The sequence below is a fragment of the Ceratotherium simum genome, chromosome 26 (assembly GCF_057802395.1).
Source record: "Ceratotherium simum simum isolate JZ-2026a chromosome 26, ASM5780239v1, whole genome shotgun sequence".
In the NCBI taxonomy this organism is placed as follows: Eukaryota; Metazoa; Chordata; class Mammalia; order Perissodactyla; family Rhinocerotidae; genus Ceratotherium; species Ceratotherium simum.
Window position 1 is genome coordinate 32,164,996 of NC_141925.1, and position 22,750 is coordinate 32,187,745.

Below are 22,750 nucleotides of genomic sequence, written 5' to 3' on the forward strand. Positions count from 1 at the left end.
CGCTGAGGAAAGGCTGGACGGGGCAGGTGGCAGGACTCGAGCGCCAAGGTCCCCGGAGAGAGCGGTGCCCGTGAAGGCTCCCTCCTGCCTCCACCTCCCGTCTGTCGATTTTCAGGGGCAACCGGTTGTCCAGGCAGATGACTCGTAACCGGCTGTTCTCTGGGGGAGCGAGAAGGTGGGGTTCCGCCGAGCCCCGCTGGGGACCCGTCGGGAAAGCGGCTCCACAAAGGGAGAACGTCGGGGGAAGCGTTGCTTCCATTCGTTTCTCCTTTCTTAGAACAAGGGGTGCGCGTCAGACACGTGGGGGCGCTGTTCGTCACGCCGCGTGCCTCCCTGTGAGGACGCTGCCCGCGCTCCTGGCTTCAGCGGGGGCACGGGGTGGACGGGCTGGGTTTGAGGCCGTGGCGGAGGTGCGTTAGTTCAGGCCGAGCCAGGGTTACCCCAGACCAGCTGCCCCGGTACGAGCGTTCCTATCACCGTGTCACCACTTTCTTATCCTTCTGCAAACACGCGTGTATGAGGAAAAACCTAAACACGTGCTTCCCCTCTGTTTCTGACACAACGATGGCACACTCAACGTGCCGTTGTCGCCCCCCCTCCCTGTCACCAGAGCATCTCGGGGCCCCTCTCAGGGCAGGACTGCTCCTCAAACAGCCCCCGGGCTCTCACCGCGGGCACCAGCTGGGAACCGAGAGTCTCCGTCTGCGGGGCTGTCGACGGGGCGCGCCCGCGCCACGGCTGAGGCGGGCGGTTGCAGCGGCGCCCAGGCCTCCGGGCGGCCCGCCCGAGACTCCGCTGGAGCGGCCGGACGGTTCAAGTGTCGGCGGTCGCTGGAACGCCAGCTGCCTCACCCGCGGCTACCCTCCCGGGCACTGGGGGGCTGGGGGTAGGGCAGCGCCGCGACTCCCCAGCCTCGGTTTCTCCTCCGCCGCTCCTATCCGCTCCGCCCTCACGTGCGCTCGCCATTGTGAGGTCAGCGCGCCCGCCTGAGGTCAAGTAGCCGCGGTCCGCAGCCCCGCCCCGCGGTCACGTGGTGGCCCCGCAGCCCCCGCCCCGCGGTCACGTGGCCGCTCGTCCGCCCGCCAGCCCCCAGCGGTCCGTGGCTCCTCGCGGCCACCGTAGAGGGCGTCGGGCGGCCGCCGGGACGGAAGCCGAGAGGCGCTGCCGACCGCGCCTGCGACAGCGTCAGCCCTGCGCGGAGCGCCGGCCCGATGGCGGCGGCTGCGATGGCCGAGCAGGAGAGCGCCCGGAACGGCGCCCGGAACCGCGGCGGCGTCCAGCGCGTGGAGGGCAAGCTGCGCGCCAGCGTCGAGAAGGGCGACTACTACGAGGCGCACCAGATGTACCGGACCCTCTTCTTCAGGTAGCCGACCGCCGCCTTCCCGGGCCTCCGCCGCCGGCGCCCGCCCCCGCCCCCCATTGGCCCGCGCCGCTGCCTGTCGCCGAGAGTCGGAGCGCGCGGCCGTGCGGCGGCCCGGGGAGGGCTCCGGACTCCGGCCCAGACCCCGGACCGCAGATCCCGCCCCAGACCCCAGATCCCGGACCCCTGTCCAGACCCCCGACCCCGGACCCAGACCCTGGACTCAAACCCCGGAGCCCCGGTTCCGGACCCAGACCATGGGCCCTCGATCCTGGACGCCTGTCCAGACCCCAGATCCCTAACCCCGGACCCTGCCCTTGACCTCCCGGCCTGAGTCCTCTCCCCCGCTCTCCCTTCCCCCGGCTCTCCCACCGTCGAGCCCCGAGCGCCGTTGCCTTTGAAACCCCCACGCGGAGTCTCACGGTTCCTCCCACAAGGAGTTCAGTCGTGAGGGTTTAAACACGTTTCTGTGCTTGTTTGGTCGCTCTTGCTCACCCGCATGCTATGTGTTGTTACTAAACCAGCTATTTTTATTACCCTGGTGGTGTCGTACCTGCGCTGCCCAGTGCGCTGGCCACTGGCCACGTGCGGCTCTGAGCTTCTGGAACGTGGTGAGTCCCAAGTGGGACGGGCTGTGAGTGTAGACACACGCGGGCTTCAAACACTGCGTGCAAAAAAGGACGTGAAATAACTCATTGCAACTTTTAAAACATTGATTTCATGTTGAAACGATGGTTGTGTATTACTGGGTTAAATAAAGTGGTTTTTATTTTAGTGTGGCCCTATAAAGTTTCAACGAACTGTGTAGCTTGCATTAATTTTTTTGGCCTGCAGTGTGTCACAATATTTCTGCTGTCACACAGCCCCTGCCATAAATCGTTCTTATACGTGTGAGACATTCTTGTGAATTACACATCTGTGATCCTTTATAGTTGGAACCAGAAAACAATTGGGCGATTCATTAGAACTTGGGTATGTATTAAAGATAATTTTAGAAGATTTAATCTGTTCTACAGAGTGCGTTTTCTTTCTCAACTGCCGCAGAACAGCAGATGTTTTGGTAAGATATTTAAGGGCAGTGGGTCGGGCATTTATACCTTTTAGGCCTAGATTTTAAAATTTTCTTCAAATAGCAAGTTGAATCAATATCTTGGGAACTCTAGTGGTGCTTTCTGCTTTGGTTGTAGTTTACCAATTTGGTTGAGTTAAATGTGGCACGTTGTGGCCCAGAGGACCAGTTAGGAGTGAGTTGATGGTTCTTCAAGGAATGAGGAAGATGTGTGTAGGCATTACACTCTGTGACACTGAGCCTCCCGCCAGGCGGCTCAGCCAGTCAGAAATCTGTGACGGGAAGCTTTTGTCTGCTCAAGGTCTGCCCTGGTGCTTGCTGTTCTTGGGGATTTGTATATATATAAATATTTGCCCCAGTGATTAATCAGCAAAACTGGATCATCCCAGAAATAAACACGGTGCTCCTTGTTTTGAGCCAGTTCTGCAGTGGCTGCTACATGAGAAACGTGAATGTCGATTAGCTTTGAAGTGGTGAGTCCCTCCACCCGGGATGCATTTCATGGTGACGTTGTGGGGTGGTGATGAACATCAGGCTCTCCACCAGCCCAGCCTTGACCTGGGCTCACAGTCCACTTCTGCTCCATGACCTGTGACCCGGGACACCTTGTTGCACCTCTCTGAGCCTTGGCTTCCTCGTGTGTCATTTGGGGTACTCCTACAGTTCTCCAGGGGAGGTGAGAAGTTAGCGATCTGCCGTCAGCCTCATGGGGGATGCAGTGGACCAGGTCAGCGGTGGCAGTTGTGGCCATCCCGGAGGCCTAACAGAAATAGCCCGGAGTTGTCCCTGTCCCTCCAGGGTACAGACCGTGTTGAGACCCATGATGCCAGCCCTGGGTTAGAGCCCTCTACAGTGGTTAGCTGCTGGAGAAGTCAAATTCATTGAATTTTAGTATTTTTTTAATGTCTTTTTACAAATATATATATCTATATTTAAGTATTTATATAAAATGTACAACTTGGTGAGTTTTGATATATGTACAGGCCTGTGACAGTATTGCCAAGCAAGACGAAAATACCCATCACCCCCCCCCCAAATTTTCTCATCTGCCTTTATAATCAATCTCTCACCCTTGCCCCCAGGCAACCGCTGATCTCTCTGTCATGATAGATTGTTTTTTTTAATCTGGAATGTTATAGACGTGGAATAACAGAGTAGGTCCTGTTTTTCTATCTGAAGTCACCTGGCGTGGTCATTTGGAGATTCATCCATGTGTATGTTAGCAGTTCATTCATTGCTGAGGGGTCTTTCGTTGTGTGGATGGACCAGTTCATTTATCCATTCACGTGTTGGGTAAATTTACCGAGTTATACTATTTTAATTCCTTTACATTATATCCCACAGCAGTTTAAGGAGGTTAGGAGAAGGAGTTGGACAACCCAACAGATTGGACTTGGGGGGGGGTGGTGTTCCACAGGAGTGGGCAGTAGTCGCCGGTCCAGCTGGTTGGGCTGGAGGCAGAGCGTCCGTGTTTGGCTCTGTCTCGTCAGTGGTGCTGCCGGCAGTGGGCGGTCACCTTGTCTCTTCAGGTCTCTCTCCGCCAGGACGAGAGTCTGTTTTCCCGTCCTGTTGGTTTATTGGTACTCGGTTAAATAAACCCCGAGGCTGGCATGACTGCTTGGCATGGTGGCCCCGTGCTGCCATTGTCGCCTCAAGGGGTCTCCACAGCTGGCCCAGGCCCGCTGTGAGTTAACTGAAATCGGGGCTTCCTACTGAGGGGGCCCTCCTGAGACTCGTGTTGATTGTTGATTGTGGCCTGTAACCTTCTTTTGCCTCTTAAGTCGAATGAAGAAGTTTTTAGAAGGAAAATTTAAAACGCGTGTTCTCTGCAACCCCATGCGGAGGGTGGACTTTTCCTGAAGGGGTGGCTAGGACATGGGCAGCTGTGCCTTGTCAGCTCAGCCGGGTTCTAGGGGCGACCCTGAGGCGGGGTTGCTGAGCTCGCCTGAGCCCCGCTGCATCAGGGCTTCAGTTAGCGGAGACTTTTGACACCTCTGTCTTCTTAATTTGACATCTGCAGTTTTTATCACTGATATTACTGCTTCCATTTCTATGTTCTGCTCTCTTTTTTTAAAAAATAAGAACAAAATAAACTAGAATAATTGCACAGACGTGATCCTGTGTGGCTAAAGATGTGCTGCTGCCATATCAGTTGGTGGGCAGATAGCACCGGCACATGCCAGCCTGGAACGACCTTCCATCGGGGACGCAGAGGCCAACTTCGACGGTGCGCAGGTGTGGACGCGCAGCTGCAGAGGCGAGGGGCTGCGTGGGTGGCGCTGCGCTGGAGGGGTCTTGTTCCGGCTGCTCCCAGCCCCTGAGGCCTTGGAGGGCACCTCACCCCTGCTCAGTCCCTTCAACAGATCCCTTCCCACTTGCGAAGTTCTGCAGGAAGAAGCACGTTCATTTTTCATAGTGGCCGTTCTCTGTCTTCCCAGCCCCCCCCCCCCCCCCCAGCTTTCCTTGATCTGCAGCAGCGACTTTGACTGGGTGGGGAATGACGGGTGGGAATCCTGGTGGCATGTGTGCTCAGTAGACGGGTCACCACCCCCCTCCCCTGTGTGGGCTCCCATGCCCTGAGACGGGCCACGATCACTGCCTCCTGAAAGCAGGCTCCGTCATCCCAAGAATTTTATCTGCTTTTCAGGGACTTTTTTTTTCTTTCATCTGGTTTTCTAAGAGGTTTTCTATTGTTATACCTCACATAGAAGAGTCTACAACTGTGTCGTGTCATGAATAAGCCAAGACAAGCTGGCGTGGTTGTCACTTAGGAAGAATGCCGACAGTTCTGTGTGTGTGCAGGTGGCAGCATGAGGCTGTGCACCTCTGAATACTTGTTTTTCCAGAACACCCCATGGCGGTGCTGGGACCAGGTCATGTGCAGGGTGGCTCCCGTAGGACTAGACTGGGATGACCTGGGCTGCTGTGGGAGCAGGCCGCGTGTGTGAGAGAGAGAAGGACCCCGCCCCAGCGGCGCTGTTGCAGAAACCACAGACTGTGCTGGTGACCTGCGGGCTGACAGTGGTTTTCTTTCTTGGGATGCAGGTTTTTCCTCCCAGTCGCACCTCTGTGTACAGCCAGATGGGGGCATGTGTCCGGGCCAGCTGGATCCCTGCGTGCTGGCTGGAGTGGGGCTGTGTTCTCCTGGGGGTGTCTGGTTGCGGAGCCTCTTTGAAGAAAAGACCTTTTCTGTGGTTAATGGAACAGCCAGCCGTTCGCATTCCCCCCTGACTGTGGCCCTGGTGTGCTCCGGGGAAGCTCGGCCTTGAGCCCCTTGTGCCAGCACCGGCGCTTGCCGTGTCCTGAGAGTGCCCATCCACGGCTTACTTCCTTTCTCTCCTGAACTGGATTTGTTTGGGCTGGAGGCACAGGTTTGGTTGACTGGTTATGTTTCTTTTCTGATAATCACTGAGATAAATACACAGCCGGTGAGTTAAATGTTCTGGCGCCAGCTGTGCCGGCTGCCACTGGAGGCTGTGCCTCGCTTTGGGAAGCCGTTTTCTGCTATTTCACACTCTCTGTCTCGGGCAGGGGCTCTGTGCCACACGCAACAGCTCAGTCCCGGTCTGCTCCCTGAACATTGTTTGTTGCAGGTGGACCGTCGTCCTTTCTGTTCTGTGTCTGCACGTTACCTGCCAGGCTTCTTGCTGCTCTGTGCTTCCGTCCCTCTGCAGTTCAGGAAACCAGCTTTTCCCAGCTCCTGTACTTTGTGAGAAACGTGTTCAAAGTGGGAGGGTGATGCACGACCAAGGGTGATGGCGCCCACCCAGGCCTGTGCCTCCCATAGGAAGTCAGAGGGGAGCACAGGGAGGGGGCTTGGGGGCACGTGGCCTGGCAGCCGACACTGAGGTCAACGCAGTTACCGTGGGTACTGTCCCCCAGTCAGCCTCCGTGCTGAGCTCCCACTGTCCCTTGTTCCCTGCCTCACTCCTGACCTGTGGTTCTCCAGGGGATGAGGGTGCATCACCCGCCCCTTCATGCAGCACCTGCCACCATGGCACAGCCTGTGCCTGAGATGGAAGTCCTCCCTTCTGCTGAAGACCCTGGAGTGGCTGCAGGGAGGCGCTGCTCAGGCTCCAGGCCTTTCTGGGCCCAGGCAGGGTCCCCCACCCACACTGTTATCAGATAGTCATGCTGCAGGGGGCACAGGTCTGCTGGTCCCCTGAGGCCCAGATCACCGACAATGGGGATTCATGCAGGCCAGGGGGAGCTGGGCTGTGGGACACCCCAGTGTGGAGCCTGGACAGACCCCAGGGGCAGGGTGCCTTGACCACTCGGTGCGGCGGCAGACCTCAGGAGAGAAAACAGCCTTGTTTCCGTTCTTGGTAGGTGGTGTGTGTGTGTCTGGGATCGCCAGCTTCATAATGCTCACACATTCATGCAGATGCCTTATCTTTGCATCTGCTCTCCGAAGCCGTCCCTGTGTGGCTTGGCGGACAGAACTCAGGGGTGTGTTAGACTCTGGGGGTATCTGCGTGAAGCGTTGTGGGTAGCTGCCCCTGACTGGCGCTCTGCTCCCCTCTGTCTCCGTTGCAGGTACATGTCACAGAACAAGCACGCGGAGGCCCGGGAGCTCATGTGCTCAGGAGCGCTGCTGTTCTTCAGCCATGGCCAGGTGAGCAGCGGGCTTCTCCCATGGTCTTCTTTGCTTGGGGCCTGAGGGTTGGGGTGGGAATGTCCAGGGAGAGACCTGGTGGATGACCTCAGGCTGTCCTTGGTGCTGGCCACTCTGCCTGCAGCTGGGTGAGTGTCCTTGGGTCCAGGGGCACTTATGCAGGGCCTCCGGCTCTGTGTGGGTGTACCCCAGGCTGGGAGTCAGCTATCCGGGCTGTGTTGCTAAGTGACTCCGGTGCTCAGAAGAGTGTTCTCAGCTTTGTTCTGTCACAGGTTTCTACCTGGAACCCAGAGCAGTTGCCTCGCTTTGCCATGCATTCTGAAAACGGCCAGAGCTTTGTTTCTAACTGTGGGATTCTTGTTCGTTTCCATGTTTTGTAGCAAAACAGTGCTGCAGACTTGTCCATGCTGGTCTTAGAGTCGCTGGAGAAGGCAGACGTCGAGGTGGCCGATGAGCTCTTGGGTGAGGCTTTCTTACTGTGCACTCGAGACGGTCTCATGGCTGCTCTCACGTAGCCACACACACACACACACGGGAGCCACCTGTACTGTCCACTGCTCTGATGGACAATGGCCTCCCAGCCAGCCAGTGGGCAAGGTGGGGCGTCATTTTGTCTCAGAGACCTGGCTTGCTGGCCTGTCCTTTCTGGCGAGCATGCAGTTGGGGAGCCCATCTTGTGAGCTGCCAGCTGGGAAGATGAAGAAGGGGTCCTGCTCCTGGTCTTTGCCAGCCTGGTGCTTCACTTCCCCACCGCAGCCCACCCTCTGCCCAGCTCCCCAGTGCGGGCTAAGCCGTGAGGCCAGAAAGGAGCAGTGGCTGCTGGTACTGCTGCGGGGAGGTCAATTGGGGGTGGCCCCCGACAGCACTAGGACCCATGGGGGTACGCTGGGACACCACCAACACGCAAGTTGCTTCTCAGCTTTCTACTGCAGTGAGATAATTGTTGTTTCCAATGAATTTTTGTAAGATGCACTATACGAAGAAGTGGTGTATTCCTTTGGGTAAGAGTCTGTGTTTGTGTTGTTTTTAGAAAATCTGGCTAAACTGTTCAGTTTGATGGATCCAAATTCTCCGGAGCGAGTGGCCTTTGTGTCTAGAGCCCTGAAGTGGTCCAGTGGAGGATCCGGGAAACTGGGCCACCCCCGGCTCCACCAGCTGCTGGCCCTCACCCTGTGGAAAGGTAGGCCCTGGTGAGCCCATGCGCAGAGCGGCTCTCGGAAGTGTGGGAGTGGGCGGCCCGAGGGCGTTCCCAGAGGGCTGGGAGCGAGCTGGTCCAGGGAGCAGGTGTCCCTCTCTCTGCTTCCTTTGGCTTTTATTTGCTTTTCCATTTTAATTGGTTGGAATCATCTGCCACAGCTGATGAGGAGGGGAGATCCTGCTCTCGGAGATAACGCGGGCTGGGTTTTTTCTGTCTTGCTAAATGTGAATGTCTGTGCCTTGATAGCGGATCTCCTCTCGGTGGAGTCACCTCACTCAAAGGAGAAGCGCCGAGGCAGCGGGGAGGACAGGGCGGCCGCGCTGGGCTGGCCCTTCACATGTGACCCTTCCTTGGCTGCCCCCTTCTCTCTCAGGGGCTTGTGAGTCCTCATGGCAGCGGCCTCGCTCCTCCCACCACGGGTCCTCCTTCCTGAGACGTCCCTCCAGACCAGCACTCTTACGGCGCCAGGCGCTGTTTTTTCTTTTTAGTGTTTGTCACATCTTCTAATTGAGCATTTGTGGGGACTGGTCAGGCCGTGAGGGTGGGGAGCATGTCCCGAGCCCCGAGCCTGCTGCTTGGGCACAGGGAAGGGCACTGAGGAGCTGCTGGTTGAGTGACTAGAAAGATGGCTGATGGTGGGGTTTAGAAAGCTGCTTTCGCTGGGTTCTCCACGTGCCCTGGTTGCAGATATAAGTGTGTGCGCCCATCTCACTGGACGTCACCTGGTGGGCCCAGTGGAGAGAGGGCGATGCTGGTCAGGGACTCGTTGCGGCGCAGAGGGCGGGGCCTTGAGGCTTGAAGCTGTCAGAGTTCAGAGGGTCTGGGCCGAAGGCACCTCTCCTCTGGACGTGAGTGCAGACGAGCCTGTGAACAGCACCCACAACAGCCAGCCCTGCTGGAACGGCCATTCTGACACGGGGTAGGGGATGGGGTAAATGTCTGTCTGCTCCACAAGCCAGCCACCCCAGGGCGTGCTCCTCCCTCTGCTCTCCGTGGGGCCGATGCACAGGTCCTCGTCCAGCAGCACACTCCTTGCCCGTCCCTTCTTCTCTCGGGGCAGGTGACGCTCCACTCGCCATCTCCCGCCTGCTGTGGCAGGCGGGGTGTGAGGCTCCTCTGTCCCTCTGGGTGTTGGCACAGCCCTGCCCTCACCCCAGAGGGACATTAATGAGAATAATGGGTCAGACCTGAGAGAATTCGAAGTCCAGAAAGTTAAGGAAGCTCTTTTTAGAGGATGTGGCTGAGTCACTCCCCCAGCTCTAACCCAGAAAAGAAACGTTACTGAGAAAGAGCAGCTGGCGCCTTCGGGCACAACAGCTAGCGGGCTCCCTCCTCCCTCTGGCCACACGTTCCCCATGGGCACCTCGTTCTTCCAAACTCAGCCTCCTCCCAGCGCTTCTAGCCGGTTCCTTCTCATCCCTGAGAACTCACCTGATGTCACCCACGGCCCGTCCGGGCCATCCTCATTAGCGTAGGTTTCCTGCTACTCGCTCACAGCGCCCATTTATTTCCCGGCTGTTGTCTGTCTCCACCGGCACGCCCTCTTGCCCTCAGAATTAGTCCGTCTTGTTCAGTGCGGGACGCCTGGTAAGTGCCGTTCTGCAGCCCACGTGGCCATCTGCTGGCTGGCCCGGCAGGGCAGTGGGGAAAGTCTTCCAGAGGAGTCGGGCCTGCATGTGCAGGTGGGAACCAGCAACCATTGATTCCACACCCCTCCTGCCCGGCCCATGTTTGTGGGGCCCATGGGGACCCTGCGTCTGTGAAGCAGAATGTGCGAACCATGATGGTTCGGCCTCGGTGGTTCAGGATGTGTATTTATTGTTACAGTGTTAAAGATTCAGGATAGAGACAGTTGAATGTTCTCCTTCAAGCACAGACTGTCAGGAGAGATGTGCAGTGTTCTGTGTGGGTGTCCAGCTCGTGTGGAGGGGCCGTGCTCGGGGGTGTCTGCGGGAGCCCAGCCTGAGAAAGGCAGTGATGGGGCTCCCCTCCAGGCAGGCGTATGAGGCCAGAACTGCTCTCTGCTGGGCGTCCTGGGGCCACTGCCTGCGCCTTGTTGGTTGGGGTTCACGACTTGCCCCCATTCACATTCCTCGCCACATGTGGTGTTTGAGGTTCCATTCCAGGGCTCCGAGGGGGCCCTATGCCGGCGTGAACTTCTGGGCTTAGTTACCTGCCTCATTTTTCTTCTCATGTGGATGCTCTAAAACCAAAAGGTTATTTTTGTGGGTTGGAGGGAGAGAAGGGAGACAAACGAAACACGACTGCAGAAAGGAACGCTGACTCCGTATCATTCTGAGTTTCCTGAAGGCAGTAGCCAGGTGCCAAGAGCTAATGCCAGGCTAGGAGCGCCTTTTAGGTGGTGGGGGCGGTGCCACGCTCATGCAGAGCCCTGGAGGGCAGGCGGGGCTGCCTCCCCTGGGTGGAACTTATGTTCTCAGTAGCAGATGGGAGAGAGCAGGCACACGGGGCCGGGCTGGGGCGGGTGGCATGGCGCCTTACCCTGGAAGGATGAGTGGGAGCCAGGGTGGCCTGTGAGCAGGGGAGGGGGTGATCGGTCTGTTGTGGGAGACGGCCGGGCTGTGGGCAGGTGGGCTGGAGGAGCTGGGGTGTCTGAGCGGGAACTGGTGGTGGTTCGGCCTGGAACCAGGTCTCTGCCTTGGTGCTGCCAACTCTCTGGGCATCCTGTGCACTGCAGGGTGCTGAGCAGTGTCCCTGGGCTCCAGCTAGATGCCAGGGGCACCTACGGCTGTGGCAGCAAAAATCGTCTTTAGACATTGCCAAGTGTCCTGTGTTGGGGGTGAAATCACTATGGGAGGAGCTGGTGTAGGGGGCAGCACGCGGGAGAAGAGCAGAGGCATTGTGAGTGGTGAGCGGGGGGCAGAGTGGCATGGGAGGCCCAGTTCACAGCCTGACGCCCACTGGCAATGGGCAGGTCGGGACCATCAGCCAGTTGACAACAGAGATGCTCAAACAGCTCAGCGTCGGAGGACACGTGTTCCCTAGTGGGCTCACATCCTCCTCCCCTCTCGCTCTGTGAGCACTGCAACTTGGCGCCTTGATTAAAGGTGTGGCCACGGGACACGTGGACTGAGAAAGGGCCACTGAGACTTGACTGTGCACACGAGTCAGCTGTTAGGATGCAGGTCCAGTTCAGGGCTGGAGAGTCCACCCTCCTGACCAGCTCGCAGGTGACCCCGCCCTGAGTGGGGACAGTCCAGCCTCTACTGGGCACACATCAGAGGTGCAAGTCCAGGGTGGTGGTGACGGGAGAGACAGGCCGCTCGCCACCATCCCGCCGCATACAGGACCCATTGGTTCTCACAGGCACTTTGGTCCTGTTCCCAGTGGGATGAGCAGCCCTGCATCCAGAGGAGCTTCTCTCTGGTGCCTGCTCCATGCCGGCCTCGACGAGACCTGGCCTCATGGGACTCAGCTCTTTGTGGAGGGGGGCGGACGGTAACTGTGGCGATTAACTCAAGTGTGGAGTCTGTTTGAGGGCGGAAAGTGCTGCAGAAGAAAGAGCGGGAGCAGATGGGCCGGGAGCAGGGCTGCGGGCTCTTGGCGGACTTAGGGGCCTGTGGGAGAAAGGCGGGCCTCGACCCGGTCCTGGCTGCTCCTCTGGGATTCAAGGCGCTTGTGTGTCGGGGTCAGTGGACTTGGTGTCAGGATTTTGCATTTCGTTTCATCGTGTCTGTATGAAATTGCTATCCGTGTAGGTCAAAAGAGTCTGTCCCTGTTGGCCATTTCTCACGGTTCGGCTGATATAAATGCTGATGTGGGAACGCGGGGCAGCTGGCATGAGTCAGCTGAGCTGAATGACCTGCCCTGTCTGGCCATTTGTATTTGACTTTGGATTGGAGGCGGCTGGTGAGATGTTGGTGGAGCCGCCGCGTGCAGGACGGTGCGCCGTCCACACTGCTGCGCTCGGTGTGAGCAGGGGGAGTGCTGTGCAGAACGAGAGCGGGTGCGTGGGGAGTGTGCAGTGGTGTCTTTCAGGCCCCCTGATACGTCATGTTTGTGATACGTCTGTGTTGATGGGTTTCTCTTTTTGCCTTCATAGAACAAAATTATTGTGAATCTCGATATCACTTCCTGCACTCCACTGACGGTGAAGGCTGTGCCAACATGCTGGTGGAATATTCCACCTCGAGGGGATTCCGCAGCGAGGTGGACATGTTTGTGGCCCAGGCTGTCCTACAGTAGGTACCTGTGTGCACCTGTTGCCTCTTTGCTTCAGTGGCTGTGGGGTTCCAGAGGCAGCCTCTGAGCTGGTCACCTCATCACCTGACCGAGACACGTGGGAGGGTAATCACTGAGTCACTTAGGGTCGCACTCGAGTGTTGCCCTTGCAACCCCTGCTGCAGACCTCTCGGGGACAACAGACATTGTCCCTCTCAACTCTCTTAAGCCAGCGGAATTCTCAGGCACTTGTAAAATTTCAATTGAGCAGTAAAATAAGTGAGTTTTAATGTTTTAAATTAACATTCTTCTGTTACCATCGATTTTCTGTTTTTCCCTATTAACTCTTTTATGTTTTGGGGGTTCTTCAGTGTCAGACAACCTTTCTTTTGTAGGACACACGTCTTTAGTAAGTTTCACCTGGTATCTGGGGATGTGGGGTGAGCAGGCTATCAGAGGCTATGCTATTCTCTCCAGAGGTTTGTGCATCTGAACGCTTCACTACGTGGATAGCGCCTCTCACAGCCAGCGTTCATTCCCACTGGATCCTGTCTTGTCCCTCTGCTCCCGTTCGGCCTCCTCATCCCGTTTTCTCTCCAGCAGTCATCTTGAGATGTTGAAACGTCCAGCGGTTGAGTGGGCTGTGCAGTGAGCGCCCACATCAGGCAGGGCCGCCCGCCCAAGCGCCTCCCTTTCTGCTTGTTCCCGACTTGGGCCCATCCTCCCTTCCTGATGGAGACGTGTCACGGGGAGAGGTTTATTTCCTCCCACAGAGACACTTTGATCTGGTGGCCGGGTGTTGGGTCGGAGTGTTCTGTGAATTTGAAGGGGGCTGGGTCACAACGACTTGCTGTACTTTATAGCACCTCGGAGCTTCTGAGCGTACTATTTGTTGCTGACGTTGACTTTAAAAATGAAACATTTTTTAAAATACAGAACTGAATGACCCTGGCTTTGTGGCATATTGTTTAGATACGTTCTCTGGACTGAACTTGGCACTGCGTGTGAGATCACTAAACCCCTTCTCGTGGATCCCTCTTTATGCCTTAAAAAGAAAGTATTATCGAGGGCTGGCGCCTCAGTGGAGTCCAGCTGTGGAGATGTCCCCCGTGGGCAGAGACCAGAGCCTGGGGTCCCCATGCCCAGCATGGTGTCCGGGGCCCCTGGGGTGACTGCTCACGCAGGCAGATGCCTAATGGGTGCAGAGAAAATGGAGGTTTTAGTTCACCCCTCAGAGCCCTGTTGACCTTGGATGCGTCACCCTCCCAAGCTTAATTCTCTTCACCTGCAAATTGTGAGAATGCAGAGTTGCTGTGCTCACCAGGGGCAGCCTGTGTGAACACAGAACCTGGCTCAGCGGGCCTTCAGTAATTGGAGCTGTTGTCCCAGCCATGGGTGCCACATGGCACACAGCCTGGGAGAGGATGTCACAGGCCCGCACACATGGTGGCTGTAACCACTGAGGCTCTCTGTGCCTGCAGTGGCGTTCTGTGTTCAATGTTCACATAAATGTTTATAGAAACCCTGTTTCTTCCTTCTTCAGGATTCCCACTTACTAGGATATTCTTATTTCCAGGTTTCTCTGTTTAAAAAATAAAAGCAGTGCGTCGGTGGTGTTCACAACCTACACACAGAAGCACCCGTCAATTGAGAACGGCCCTCCATTTGTGCAGCCCCTACTTAATTTCATCTGGTTTCTGTTGTTGGCCGTAGATGGGTGAGTTTTATGTATGCAGTGTGTGTGTGTGAGTATGTATGTGTGTGTAGGGGTATGTGTGTATCTGTGTGTGAATAGGTGTTAGTGTATGTGTATGTATGTGTGTATAGGTGTGTGTGTGTATAGATGTGCAAGTGTATGAAGGTGTGTGTGTATAGGTGTGTGAGTGTATGAAGGTATGTATGTGTATAGGTGTGTGTGTATAGGTGTGCTAGTATATAAGGGTATAGATGTGTATAGATGTGAGTGTATGTGGGTGTATATAGGTGTGTGTGTATATGTATATAGGTGTGAGTAGGTATGTATATATAGGTGAATGTGTGTGTAGGTATGTGCGTATAGGTGTGTGTGGGGGTATGTACATGTGTAGGGGTGTGTGTGTGGGTGTAGTGTGTATATGTGTCTAGTTGTGCATGTAGGTATGTTTGTGTTTAGGTGTGAGTGTAGGTATGTATGTATAGGTGAGTGTGTGTAGGTATGTATGAGTATATAGGTGTGAGTGTAGGTATGTGTAGGTGAGTGTGTGTAGGTATGTATGTGTATAGGTGTGCAAGTATGTGTGTATAGGTGTGTGTAGGTATGTATGTATAGGTGAGTGTATAGATATGTATGTGTATAGGTGTGTGAGTGTGTATGTATGTGTGTATAGGTATGAGTGTAGGTATGTTTGTATAGGTGAGTGTGTGTGTATAGGTGTGAGTGTAGGTATGTATGTGTATAGGTGTGCGAGTGTATGTATGTGTGTATAGGTGTGTGTGTACAGGTGTGTGGTTTTCCTTTTGCTCTCCTTGATTTTGGGTTAGTAACAGAGTCGTGCTCATCTTCCCTTGTTTCAGAGGCAAACTGACAGTGTTCACAGTGTTGTGTGAGCAGTACCAGCCGTCCCTCCGGCGGGACCCAATGTACAACGAGGTGAGGGGCTTGCCGGGTAGGTGGAAGCTTGTGGACTCCGGGCAGCAGCTGGAGAGGGAGGTGGAGAGAAACCCTCGGGTCCACGTGCCGCCCTCACAGATAAGATGGGGCCTTGAGTTGAGGGTGGGTGGAAGGACTGCGAGCGGGCACTCGCTGCAGGGTTGCGGGCACTCGCTGCAGGGTTGCGGGCACTCGCTGCAGGGTTGCGCGCACGTCCAGCACATTACGTCTCCCCAGTGACCCGTGCCTGTGCCTCTTGCAGTACCTCGACAGGATAGGACAGCTCTTCTTTGGCGTGCCACCCAAGCAGACGTCTTCCTACGGAGGCTTGCTAGGTAAGGCCGGGAGCGAAGGGTCCTTCACCGCAGCTTCTCTTGGCAGGCCGCGCAAGGGGAGGGAGCAGAGCGGGCAGCGGCCTGGACTCAGGCCTGGCTTGGTCGCCTGCCCGGGCCTCCACCCTGGGGGCTCTGCCATAATGCCATCGCATGGTTGTGGCGGTCTCCTGCCAGGGCTCTGCTCTCTGCTCTGCCTCTAGGTCCTTTTCCCACCATGTTCCCAAAACAGAGCTAATAGGGCCTCTTGCTCCCCAAAAAATAATTGTCCCCAGGGCTCCCTCTTTGTTGGCCACAGAATCGAGGCCTTTTGTTGTTTTTTTTAATTGTGGTAAAATACACATAACGTGAAATTGACCACCTTAACCATTTTCAGTGTACAGTTCAGTGGCATTAAGTACATTCACACTGTAGTGCACCCATCCCCACCATCCTTCTCCAGGACGTTTTGCATCTTGCAAAACTGAAACTCTGTCCCCATTAAACACTCGCCCCCCAGCCCCTGGCACCCACCGTCCTGCTTGCTGTCTCTCTGAATTTGATGACTCCAGGGACCTCATGAAAGTGGAATCATATAGTATTTGTCCTTCTGTGACTGGCTTATTTAGCCTAGCCCAATGTCCTCGAGGTTCTTCCATGTTGTAGCATGTGTCAGAATCTCCTTCCTCTTCAAGGCTGAATAATACAGTATTCCCTTGTATGTATAGACCACATTTTGCTTATCCATTCATCCGTCGGTGGACACATGGGTTGCTTCTGTTTTAGCTATTGTGAATAATGCTGCTGTGAACATGGGTGTGCAAATATCTCTTCAAGACCCTGCTTCAGTTCTTTTGGGCATACACCCAGGAGTGGAGTTGCTGGGTCATATGGTGGTTCTATGTTTAATTTTTTGAGGAACCTCCATACTGTTTTCTATAGCGGCTGCACCATTTTACATTCCCACCAACAGTGCACATGGGTTCTAGTTTCTCCACATTCTCACTAACACTTGTTATTTTCTGTTATTTTGATAGTAGCCATCCTACTGGGTGCGAGGTGGTATCTCATTGTGGTTTTGATTTGCATTTCCCTGATGATTAGTGATGGTGAGCAGCTTTTCCTGTGCGTATTGGCCATGTGTATGTCTATATGTCTATTCAAGTCATTTGCCTGTTTTTGTAGAGACAGGTGGTTTGTTTCAGGAGTTCTGTGTAATGTTATGATATATGATTTGCAAATATTTTCTCCTATTCTGTGGGTTGCCTTTTTTTTTTAAGACTTCATTTATTTTAAGCAGTTTTAGGTTCCCAGCACAATTGAGGAAGGTACAGAGATTTCCCAAATATCCCCTGTCCCCACATGCACAGTCTTCCCCATTATCAACATCCCTCATCAGAGTGGTGCATTTATTATCAATGAATCTACACTGACACATCATAGTCACCCAAAGTCCATAGTTTATCTTCGAATTCACTCTTGGTGTTCTGCGTTCTATGGGTTTTGCCAAACATGTAATGACGTGTATCCACCATTATAGAATCATAGAGTAGTTTCACTGTCCTAAAAGTCCTCTATGCTCTGCCTACTCATGCCTCCCCACCCCCATTGCCTTTTTACTCTGCAGGTAGTGTCTTCTGATGCACATAATTTTCATGAAGTCCAACTTGTCTATTTTTTCTTGTTGCTTGTGCCTTTGGTGTCATATCCAAGAAATCGTTGCCAAATCCAATGTCTTGAAGCTTTTGTCCTATATTTTCTTCTAAGAGTTTTATCTTTTTAGGTCTTCCTTTTAGGTCATTGATCCATTTTGAATTAATTTTTGTATGTGGTGTTAGGTGAGGGTCCAACTTCATTCTTTTGCCTGCAGATATCCAGTTTTCCCAGCACCATTTGATGAAAAGACTGGCCTTTCCACAAGGAACGGTCTTGGCACCCCTGTCAAAAAACAGAAACCATTTGACCATGTATGTGAGAGCTTATTTTTGGGCTCTCTGTTCTATGCCATTGGCCTCTCTCTATGCCAATACCACACTGTTTTGATTACCATGGCTTTGTAGTAAGTTTTGATATCAGGAAGTGTGAGTGCCTCAGTTTTGTTATTTTTCAAGATTGTTTGGCTATTTGGCTCCCTTGGATTCCATATGAATTTTAGGATTGGTTTTTCTATTTCTGCAAAAATGTCTGGGATTTTGATAGAGAGTGCATTGAATTTTTAGATCGCTTTGGCTGATATTGACATTTTAACAATATTAATTCTTCCAATCCATGAACACAGGCTGTGCTTCCATTTATTTATGTCGTCTTTAATTTCTTTCAGCAACGTTTTGTAGTGTTCATTGTATAAGTCTTTCTCTTCCTTGGTTAAGTTAATTCCTAAGTATTTTATTGTTTTTGATGTTATTGAAATGGAATTGTTTTTGTAATTTCGTTTTCAGATTGTTCATTATTTGTGTATAGAAATGCAACTGATTTTTGTGTGACTTTGTATCCTGCTACTTTGCTGAATTCGTTTATTAGTTCTAACAGGTTTTTTGTGGATTCTTGAGCATTTTCTACATATAAGATCATATCTACAAACAGAGATAATTTTACTTTTTTCTTTCTAATTGGGACGCCTTTTATTTCTTTTTCTTGCCTAACTGCTATGGCTAGAACTCCTAGTACTATGTTGAACAGAAGTGGTGAGAGTGGGCATCCTTGTCTTGTTCCTGAGCTTAGAGGAAAAGCTTTCAGTCTTTCACCATTGAGTGTGATGTTTGCTGTGGGTTTTTCATATGGGGCCTTTATCATGTGGAAGTAGTTTCCTTCTATTCCTATTTTGAGTGTTTTTATGAAAGAGTGTTGAATTTTGTCAAATGCTTTTTCTGCATCAATCGAAAAGATGTGGGTTTTTTTTCCCTTCATTCTGTTAATGTGGGGTATTACATTGATTGATTTCATGTGTTGAATCATCCTTGCATTCCAGGAATAAATCCCACTTGGTCATGGAGTATAATCATTAAATATGCTGCTGAATTCATTTTGCTAGTATTTTGTTGAGGATTTTTGCATCCATGTTCATAAGGGATATTGGTCTGTAGTTTTCTTTTCTTGCAATGTCTTTGTCTGGCTTTGGTATCGGGGTTATGCTGGCCTCATAGAATGAGTTAGGAATTGTTCTCTCCACTTCAGTTTTTTGGAAAAGTTTGAGAAGGATTGATGTTAGTTCTTTAAATGTTTGGTAGAATTCATCAGTGAAGCCATCAGGTCCAGGGCTTTTCTTTGTTGGGAGATTTTTGATTACTACTTCAATCTCCTTACTCATTATAGGTCTACTCAATTTAGTCTTGGTGGGTGGCGGAGGCTAGATCTCTGACCCTGCCTTGCAAGGCCAGGCCACCTCCCCCATGCCCTGCCCCCTCTAGGGCAGCCTCAGGTCTCCAGTGCCACATGGGCCATCTGCTTTTCTCCCCTCTGCCAGGGCAGGACCAGTGGTTTTTATAATCCTTAACCTTTTAAATTTTATTTTTGAATAGGTAGGTCATCTTGCACCGAGTTTAGACTTCACAAGCTTGCACCTTGGCCCTGTTTTGCTCTCCCGCAGGTCTTCTCACAGGTCCAGATAGTAGTCAGGTTTCCTTAGCTCCTTCTGGAGACAGCTTTGCAAATACACAGATGGCTCGTTCTACACAAACGGTACCATGTCGTGCGCATTGACTGCGTTAGTTTAGCTGGAGCTGCTCCAGGTGACACGGCAGCAGGCCCAGGTGGGGGCTTGTCCCACAGAGCCTGGTTACCCTGCATATCCGAATCCAGAAGGCACCCCACCTCATGGGTCTCTGTGGGGTCGGGCAGCTGTTTGTCGATTTGATGGCTGTTGCTAAATTGCACTCCATGGAAAGGTCTTCCTGTCTCTCAGATTATTTTCAGGTTTGACTTTTTACTTGTCAAGTGTATCGTCTGGAGTTTGCTTAGTGGAGGGTGGCGGTGGGGACCCACTTCCCACTCCCTCTCCCCAGCTGACGAGCGCTCCCCACCACCCCTCCTCTGAGTGACCCCGTCCTGTGCTGAAGCCACCACGTCGGGCCCCTGCAGGGTGGTGTCCCTCCAGCATGGCGGCCATGTTAGTGTGTCTGTATCTCAGTTTGAAGTGTCAGTTTGCTGTGCTAACATCTGTTGGGCTTCATCCCCGACATCGCTCCTCGTCACAAGTGTCATGACTTTTCGTGCTCGTTTATTTTCTGTCAGAACTTCAGAATCAGCCTTTCCAGTTCCCCCAGATGCTGTTGGTGTGTTTACTGGGCCTGAATTAGGTTGCAGATCAGGGGAGATTTTATGCCTCACGTCCAGCTGTGTCCAGAGACGCTGTTGGTCTTTCCCTTTGCTCTTGTTTCGCTTGTGGTTTGGTTTAAGGAGACTTTGTAAACTTTGATTCTGTATTGACAAAATAGTTGTTCTCTGGATAGGAAAGATTAGGTAAGAAAAGTGTCAGCGGGACAACCCCACGGGTGGCGGCAGTTGCATTTTTACCTGTAGCCTTTGGGACTTGGACGCATCGTACTGGTTTCTGCGTAACTTGTTGCCATGCGTGTGGTTTATCTAGGGTCTCCCGTGACCGTCTTATCGATGCCTCTTCAGGCTTCTCCTGGGCGGCTGTGCTATGTCCCCCTTGGTGGGCATTTAGGGCCTCTTCCCCGTTGTCAAGTTGTGCAGCCAACATCCTAAGCGTTTCTCTGTGCCCCAGGGGCCCTTCCGTTGGAGAGATTCTTCCTGGGGGCTCCTGAGCCACAGGTGCAGGTGTCCTCAGGCCCCCCAGCACGGGGCACCGCGGGAAGGTGGGGTTTCTGGGGTGTGGAGCCAATGGCAAGGAGCTGCTGTGGCCCTCACAGGCCGTGCGTTTGCTTCCAGGAAACCTTCTGAGCAGCCTCATGGGCTCCTCGGAGCAGGAGGGCGAGGACAGTCAGGACGACAGCAGCCCCATTGAGCTGGACTGACGCCGCCTGTTGGACCTGCATGGAGACGCCCTTGACCGCGAGTCCTGGGACGTGGGTCCTCACACCCGGCGGGCTCCCGGTTCTGAGGCTGCGGTGGCTGCGTGTTGGCATCTCTCTCTCTCTGCGCGGGCCGCGGGGCCATGCTGTGGCCTGTGTGGCCGTGCTGGCTGGGCTGCACCGTGCAACTTCAGATCGACCCACAATAAAGCTGAGCCTGGCCGCGCCTGCACCCTTTCCCGGTCCTTTGTTTCTGGTTTGCTTTGGGAGGCCAAGGGGCTGACACAGGCACCTGGCGTCAAGTGTGCCTGTCCCCATCACGGATGGCGTAGGGGAGCTGTGCTCCCTGGGCGGTGGAGGGTGGCTGCCGTCGGGCCGGCCCCACGTGGATGGTGTTCTGGAGTGCACCTGGGCAGCAGCTCCGTGCCGAATCCCGGAAGCCACGGCCCTGCCACCGAGCACATGGCCATTTGAAATGGCATCTTATAAAGGGATGCTGCAGAACTTCCCACCTTTCATAACGCAATATTTATTTTCATCGGGTGACTGATTCTTTTGACTTGACATTTTAGGTTTTAACCAAATAACCAGTCCAGGAATGAGCAAATCTGTCCTTTCTCACTGATGCTATACCAGATGTTCCCAGGATAATTACAAAAGGGGAAACACTTTATTTTTTCACAATTAAAATAAGAGTTGTAGATTAATGCACAGTGATCATGCATGGGAAGGAGCAAAATAATACAATTTTATTTACTGTAAAAATGGAATTAAAGGAAGGTTTATGTGAATTGTTGAGTTTAAATAAATCCTTTATACTGGGCTCTGCAGCACTGGTCCTTTCCGCGTGAGCTCCTGGGGCTGCTTATGGGATGGGGTTGGGGGGCTGGGGCTGGGGGTCTGGGCAGAGGCCTGTGAGCCCCGGCGAGGGGAGCGGGTGCTGTGACCAGTATTTTCCAGGTCTGTCTAGACTGTGCCCGTGGTGGGTGGAGTGGACGGTGACAAGTGGCCAACATTGGGGAAGTCTTGTAACTTTAGATATAAATATATGGTGTCAGTTTGAATTTGGAGAAACCAAATCTGCTACCAGGTTAGAGCATCGTGGCTGCTGAGAGTGGGCCACGGGGGCAGGGGGATGGTGCTGAGGGTAGTGGGAGGGCCAGGTGGGGCTCCACTGACCCGTGTCCTGAGGTCAGAGCCCCCCCCACAAACTGCCCAGGGGGGTTCTCAGGAGAGGGTGGTGGTGGAGGGTAAGATCGGGGGCGTGGGGCCTGGCTGGACATTGGCGGAGCTGTGGCCATGGGAAGGGAGGCTGCATGGGGTCGGAGCCCAGGATGGACACCCCCACTTGTGCTGTGCCATTTGTTTTGAAACCACGAATTGCACCCAGCACAACTGATTTTTAGGGAACAATTAATTAGAGCAGAATGCAAATTCTTTACACACGATTTTGCCCGTGATTAACACTAAGTGAACACAGAAAATGCCATCTGAATGGATCCTTGCAGGATGTACATGACACACCCGCCACACCTGGTGTCAGGTGACCACCCCCCCCCCCCAAGACTCTCAGGCATCCTCCTCCTGGTGACGTGCGGTGTCAGCAGCTGTGTCTGAACCGTGCAGCACGTGGAGACCTGCACCGGTCACTGCCAGGAGGGATGAAGACCGAGGGCCACGCACCTGGCCTGGCTTTTCCCATAAGCCTCGTGGATTTTATTGTGCGTTGTGAATGGCACATTTTCTAGGAATGCAGCGTCCCGTCATAGCAGAGCGGGCTGTGTGGTTCCTGCGCCTCTTCCACCTTCGTGCGAGGGCGGGCCATCCTCTGCAGGACAAGGGAGGCGGGGCCAGACGGCTACCCAGGCCCAGGTCTGCCCTGACCTCACAGTCCACTGCCCTGATGCCCCCTGAGGACCAGAACTAGCAGTAGCCCGGGAGGCGCGAGGTGAGCAAACCAACCAACCCTCTATGGACTGCGTTTCCTGCCTTGTTCAAGGGATTCTCCCCACCTGTCGTAAAGTTGTTCTATCGTTTCTTTTAAAAACGTGAAGGTTGTCTGTTTCCTGGGTATAACACGTGGGTGTGCGCACACATGCACACAGACGCACACACATGCACACACGCGCACGCAGAGTGGGTGCCCACACGCCCAGGGTCAGGGAAGGGTCTGGAAGATAGTCCAGAGAGCTTGTGGGTGGGCTGAGCCCTGCGCAGTGGGGTAAATCGAAGGAGACCTCCATGTTTTCGTTTCTGACCCAGGCACGTCCTCCTGCCTCTGAAAGATGCATTGGTGACAGTGGATGCTGGTGCCCGGCGCGGCTGGGGAGGAGCAGAGCCGGGTTCTGAGGAAAAGGGGGAATGAGCAGCCCCTCCTGGGAGAGGCACCTTCCTGGGACGGGCAGGGTCTCTG

General features: G+C 53.9%; 1 protein-coding gene across 2 annotated transcripts; it reads left to right on the plus strand.

Moving 5' to 3' along the window:
• Positions 1 to 1,175: 1,175 nt before the first annotated feature.
• On the plus strand, positions 1,176 to 21,160 carry GET4 (guided entry of tail-anchored proteins factor 4). 2 transcript variants are annotated; one of them, XM_004440904.3, is made up of 9 exons: positions 1,176 to 1,363; positions 6,966 to 7,044; positions 7,425 to 7,506; positions 8,075 to 8,224; positions 12,306 to 12,444; positions 14,001 to 14,141; positions 14,978 to 15,053; positions 15,316 to 15,388; positions 20,255 to 21,160. In XM_004440904.3, the coding sequence occupies exons 1-9, from the start codon at positions 1,212 to 1,214 to the stop codon at positions 20,338 to 20,340; spliced, it is 978 nt and encodes a 325-aa protein (XP_004440961.1). In that variant the 5' UTR covers positions 1,176 to 1,211; the 3' UTR covers positions 20,341 to 21,160. The 2 variants fall into 2 exon arrangements, with proteins under 2 accessions (XP_004440961.1, XP_087273569.1); XM_087417443.1 differs by lacking the exon at positions 1,176 to 1,363 and adding an exon at positions 1,560 to 1,971.
• The last annotated feature ends 1,590 nt before the right edge of the window (positions 21,161 to 22,750 follow it).